General features: G+C 56.0%; 1 protein-coding gene across 1 annotated transcript in view; it reads right to left on the bottom strand.

Moving 5' to 3' along the window:
• Positions 1-5,989, bottom strand: part of MLPH (melanophilin) — a 23,992-nt gene that overhangs the window by 5,653 nt on the left and 12,350 nt on the right. Inside the window, exons 11-13 of the mRNA XM_010005452.1 lie at positions 5,540-5,720; positions 4,764-4,912; positions 1,105-1,296 (exon numbers count right to left, since the gene is read on the bottom strand). Coding sequence (XP_010003754.1) covers positions 1,105-1,296; positions 4,764-4,912; positions 5,540-5,720 — 522 coding nt within the window. The remainder of the gene's footprint in view (positions 1-1,104; positions 1,297-4,763; positions 4,913-5,539; positions 5,721-5,989) is intronic.

Genomic DNA, 5,989 nt, shown 5'->3' with positions numbered 1-5,989 from the left:
CCGAGCCACAGGGACACAGGCTGTTGTTGGGGTCTCCAGGGTGGTTGGCACCCCCCAGACAGAAGCCCAAAGTTCATACCCTTCCCAGTCCCACCTCCCAGGAGAGGGAGAACTTCAAAACCTCCCTGTGGTGGCCCCTCCTGCAGTGCCTTTGGCCAAAAGAGGCAGCCAGGTGGGGCAGCTCCTGAGCACACTCTGCTTGGGCTGGAAGGGACCTTCCAGATCATCTAGTTCCATGGGCCCACATCCCAGGCTGCTCCAAGCCCCATACAACCTGCCCTTGGACACTTCCAGGGATGGGGCAGACACAGCTTCCCTGGGATGCATCCAAAGTGTGGCCAGCAGGGCCAGGGAGGGGATTGTTCCCTTCTGCTCTGCTCAGACCCCCCTGCAGGGCTGGGGCCAGGCCTGGAGCCCCCGACATCAGAAGGACATGGAGATGTTGGAGGGGCTCCAGGGACCTTTTCCAAGGGCAGGGAATGATGGGACGAGGGAGAATGGCTTAAAACTGGAAGAGAAGAGATTGACGTGAGACATGAGGAGGAAATTCTTCCCTAGGAGACTGGTGAGACCCTGGCCCAGGTTGCCCAGAGCTGCCTGGAGCTTGATGAGGCCCTCAGCACATGTGCAAACAGGCTGAAGAAGCTCATCATCTCCCTCTCAACTGATAAGTGCCTGGAAACCAAGGAGATGGGCTGATATGTGCATGGGCAACCATCAGTGGTGTTGACAACCAGATGTGTCTCCAGGCAAGAGCTTGCATAGCCCCGGCCACCTCATCCCAGCTGATGGTTTTATCATTTTATGGTGCCTTCAAAGTAGGCCTGAGGGGGTTTGGTTTCCCCCATTTCCCATGGGAAACATCTGTTTCCATCACAGCGTCTCCCAGTCGGAAGAGTTTCTCCTGCTGGAGAGGAAAAGGGGGTAGAAACCACCTTGGAATCCTGCAACATCCAAGCCTGGAGCTGGTGGGAGGACAGTTGCTGCTCAAGAAAGCCACAATGACATGGACCAGTCCCTCAGACCCTGGGACCTCCCTGTTCTTCATGGCCCTTGGACCTCCCTGCCCCTCAGACCCTGGGAGCACCTTGTCCCTCAGGTTACCTTCTGGGCATCTCTGTCCATGTCCTCACTGGAGGAACTCATCTCTGGCTTCTTGGCCTTCTTCTTTTCCTGCTCCACTTCTTCTTCAGAGGAGATCTCTTTGTCACTGATGTTGCTGGCTAACTCCTCCAGCTTCCTCTTCAGCTCCTCCTCCTCAGCATCAGGATCAAGTGGGGACTCTGGGGCTGGAGACTGAAGGAGAAGAAGAAGAAGAAGGGAGTTGTCCAAGGGCTTGTTGTGGTGGACAAAAGGGTGTACCCAGGCCCATAAATCACCCTGTTTTCATGAGGAATCATGAGGCTCTGAGAGCAGAGGTCACAACCATCCAGATTTTTGTGACCCATCTGACTTTTTGAAGGATAAAAAAAAAAGGGGGGGGAACTTCTCTGGAATGTTCCCTGTCCATTCCAGGAGCCAGGGTGGTGGGTTCAGAGAGAACAGCCTCAAATCAGACACCCAAAAATCCATGTGAAGTGACCTGAGCCCTCACAGACTCTCCAGAACTTCCCACCTTACTCTGAACTCAACCTCAAACCCAGCTCAGCTCTATTCTCCCCAGCTTGGGAAGGGAGGAGCAGCTCAGAAGGGACACGGAGACAAATCCTCCTTGAGTCACAGATCTCAGGTTCACAATAACCAGGTCACTTCCCCACAAGTGCTACTTGATCCTCTCGTGGTTCCCAAGGAGCTGTCACCAACTCTGCAGATGCACCAACAGCCTCTTCACACTCCTCCTGAAATGGGCCTTTCTGGGGAGCTTTGAAGTGATTCCCCATTTTCGTGGTGCTGAAGGAGCAGGGAAGGCTCTGACTTGGGGGAGGGATGGAGACAAAGGGGTTAAATTGGCTCCTGGCCTGACATGTTTTCTCAAGTTCTCCATCCCCAGGAACCAGAGAAGAGCTTCTGAAGTCAAAAGACAGGATGAAAATTATCAGAGGATCATGGGATGGGCTGGGTTGGAAGGGACCTTCAAGATCACTGAGACCCTTCCTGGGCAGGGACACCTCCCAGGTTGCTCCAAGCCCCATCCAGCCTGGCCTTGGACAATTCCAGGGATGGGGCAGCCCTAATTAGTGCTCCCCAACTTAATTGTCATTGAATCATAGAAGCCCAGACTTTGGGTTGGAAAGGACCTTAAAGCTCCAACCCCTGCATGGGCAGGGACACCTCCCACCAGCCCAGGTTGCTCCAACCCCCATGGAAAGCTGGTCTTGAACACTTCCAGGGATGGGGCAGCCACAACTTCCACCTGTTCCAGTGTCCCACCACCCTCCCAGTGAAGAATTCCCTCCTCATGTCCCACCTCAATCCCCCCTCTTCCAGCCTTAATCCAACCCCCTCATCCCACCCTTCCAGGACGAGTTCAACCCACCAAGTCAAGTCCACCTGCCTTCCTCCTCCTCTACCATTGGACTAGGTGGTCTCCAGAGGTCCCAACCTCCACCACCCCTCTGAGCTGACTGTCCCACACCCTTGGGGTGGGCAGGAGGGGGCCCTGCTGTCCCTGCAGGGAGTTACCTGAGGGTGCCCCAGGACGTTCCCCTCCAGGCGGCTCAGCAGGCGCTCGAGGGCAGAGACGCGCTGGTGGAGCTGCTGGATCTGGAGGGAATGCAGGAAGGAAGGAAGGAAGGAAAGGGAGAGAGGAGAAGACAACAACCAAAAAAGGAGGAGGAGAAACCAGCTCAGCCCACCAGGAAGGACAGAGGGCACCCAGCAGAAGCAAGCAGGCAGCAAAGACACCCCCCACCCAGCCAGGAGACACAGCGTGGAAAGGTGGCCCTGGAAGCTTCTGAGATCCTCCTCCCTCCTTCCTGCCTGGCTCTTCCAACTGGGAAGAAGAAGACTGAGCCCAGAAGCACATCAAGGAGATGTTGGTGCCTCTGCTGAAGAGCCAGGGCACCTGGTGTGTTTTGTTTTGGTGGTGAGATCAGCTCGGGCGTAGGAAACGGAGGCGCTTTGTTGTCCTGCTGGAAAGGGAAGGTTTGTCCCCTTTTCTTTCCATTCAAAGAGGACAAAGAAAACCTTTCTCCTTTGATCCAAAACAAAGGGGGACCGAAGGGTGAGAAACAGGGCTTGTTCTTCAGGAGATCAAACATGACCTCCCCTGCCCTCCTGTCCCTGAGTGCCTGGGCCCTATTCAGCAGCAGGAAATAAAACCACCCAACAAAGGGGTTGGAGGCTTTGTCCTCATCAGCTCTGTCTTCTTGTTAATGTTGCTGTGCTAATTAGCTCCTCAGGACAGCTTGGAGAGGTGGTGGATCTGAAGAGCTGAGCCCTCTGGAGAGCTCAGAGGGTTGTCAGGAGCACCATGAAGCTCCCGGTGGCTGCCCAGCCCTGGGGGCTCCCGGGTGACAAAGAGAAGGTGATGGGGCCACCAGCTTCAGGTGGTGGAAAATGAGGCAGAGGGTGGGAGAGGACAGAGGACAATGCAGAGGGGGTGGGCTGCAAGAGAGGAGCTTTCAGCCCAAGCCTTTCAAGATGGCATCAAAGCTCTAGGAACCCAGAATCACTGAGCTCCAGCCGAACAGGGTTTGGGGGCAAACTGGGGCTGTTCCTTGGGGCAGGTTGGATGGGGCTTGGGGCAACCTGGGCTGGTGGGAGGTGTCCCTGCCCATGCAGGGGGGTGGAACTGGATGTCTTTACACCATGGAATGGTTTGAGTTGGAAGAGACCTTAAAGGCCACCTAGATGATCCACTAGATGATCTTCAGGGCGGCTGCCCCACTCCTGCAAGTGTCCAAGGGCAGCTTGGATGGGGCTTGGAGCAACCTGGGCTGCTGGGAGGTGTCCCTGCCCATGGGACTGGAGATCTTGAAGGTCCTTCCCACCTGCACCAGGCTGGGATTTCAAGCTGGATAGCATGGAAACATGGGTAGTCCTGCCTTCCCTCTCCTTTGGGCTGGCAGGTGGCCTCTCCCTGGCCAAGGGTGACAGCAGGATCCATCATGCTGGAGTTAATGGCCCAGCAGACAAGCAGGTCCCTTCCTGCTGGGCCAGGCTGGCTGGGAGGAGGGGGTTGCTAGGGAAGCATGAGGAGCTCATCAAGCTCCTGGGTGATGTTGGCACAAGAACAAATAGGGTTCAAAGGGGAGGGAGAAGATGCCCCATGGCCATTGGAGTGAGGAGGCTCCAGAGCAGCTGCTGGGGAGTCATCTGAGGGGTGGGATGATTTCAGCCCCATTGCCCAGCAGAGCATTTCATGCCTGTGGCCTCGTTAGGGCCACCAAGCCCGGGTGGCTGGAAAAGGAGTGGCATTCCCTGCTGGCAGCTAAGGAGAAGGGACAGGGAGGGACATGAAGGGCTCTGTCAGCTCCAACACAGCCCTTTTTGGGACATCCTTCTCTCCCATCACCTGGGAGGGAGGTGACAGGTCGTCCCGACCCAGTCCTACCAGGGCAGGAACATTCTGAGCTGCCAAGGAACACAAGGATCTTGGTCCTCACTCCAGATCCTTCTCCAGCCCTTTCACTTGACAACAGCCCCAGGAAAGCCCAGGGCAGGGACCTGAGCAGCAACACTGACTAAGGTGGCTGGGAGGTCACCTTGGGTTGTCATCACTGCCTGTCATCTCCTCTGAAGGCTCCTCCTTGCACCAAGGAGGGCAGGAGGGGCTTGGCCACAGGGTTGGTCTCCCAGGAGGTTGGGCAGGAGTTGGTTACCTCATTCCTGGCCTGGCTGATGCTCTCCTGGGAGGAGGTTCTGCTCCAGCCTCTCATGGGATGTTGGGACAGCAGCTGGGCTCCCTTGGTGTCCTCATCAGAGGTGTCCATGTCTGCTGAGCACCTGGGCTGCTGGCTCCAGGGGCTGCCTTGGGAGACAGAAGGTACAAGAGCTTCACTCACAGCCCTGAGTGACCTCCGGAGCACCAGCCCCATCCTGAAGACAGGAACAAGCCTTTGGCTTTGGGTAATGAAGATTCTGAGGACAAAACCTGTCCAACTTGACCCTGTGCTGGGCACTGGTGAGGCCACACCTCAAATCCTGAAGACAGTTCTGGGGCCCTCACCCCAAGAAGGGCATTGATGGGGTGGAGTGTCCAGAGAAGAGTAACCAACTGGAGCAAGGTCTGGGACAAATCCCGTGAGAAGCAGCTGGAAGGCCTGGGGGTGTTCAGCAGAGGAGGCTGAAGGGAGACCTCACTGTCCTCTACAACTGCCTGAGGAGGCTGGAGGGAGGTGGCACCATTTCTTTGCCCAAGGAAGAAGCACCAGGACAAGAGGAAATGGCCTCAAGTTGCTCCAGGGGAGGCTGAGATTGGATCTTAGGAAAAATTCCTTCCTCAAAAGGGCTGTCAGGCCCTGGCGCAGGGCAGGGGTGGAGCCCCCATCCCTGGGGGGGTCTCGAAGCCCTGGAGATGGTGCTGAGGGACACGGTTTGGTTGGCATGGGGTTGATGCTCCTGCAGCCCTGGGAGCAGCCGGGCCAGGGACACTCACCAGGCTCTGGGTTCCCCTCCAGGCTCCTCCCGGCGCTGAGGGTGAGCAGGAGGTGGGTGCTGAAGCGCTGGGGGGACCCCCCTCCTGCCCCCTGCTCCTGCAGGTGGAACACCAGCTCGGCCTCCTCCCCCCCGGGCTCCTGGGAAGCATCTTCAGCCGGGCTGGGACCATCTGGGAAGGGCTGGGAGAGCAGGAATCCTGCTGAGCAGCCCCTGGAGAAGCCTCTCCCCACCTTCCCCAAACACCTCCTGCCTCTTCTCCTCCAGGACACACCTTTTAAACTGCCAACTTGGTGATCCTTCTCTCTCATTCATCTCACCAATTAATTCATTCACCTCTAATGAACATGAGCTCTAATGAGCTTTAATAATAAATAGAATATATAATAATAATAATAATAATAATAATAATAATAATAATAATAATAATAATAATAATAATAATAATAAT

The sequence above is a fragment of the Chaetura pelagica genome, unplaced genomic scaffold (genome assembly GCF_000747805.2).
Source record: "Chaetura pelagica isolate M959 unplaced genomic scaffold, ChaPel_1.0 scaffold329, whole genome shotgun sequence".
In the NCBI taxonomy this organism is placed as follows: domain Eukaryota; kingdom Metazoa; phylum Chordata; class Aves; order Apodiformes; family Apodidae; genus Chaetura; species Chaetura pelagica.
This window is presented reverse-complemented; position numbering and strand designations above follow the sequence as displayed.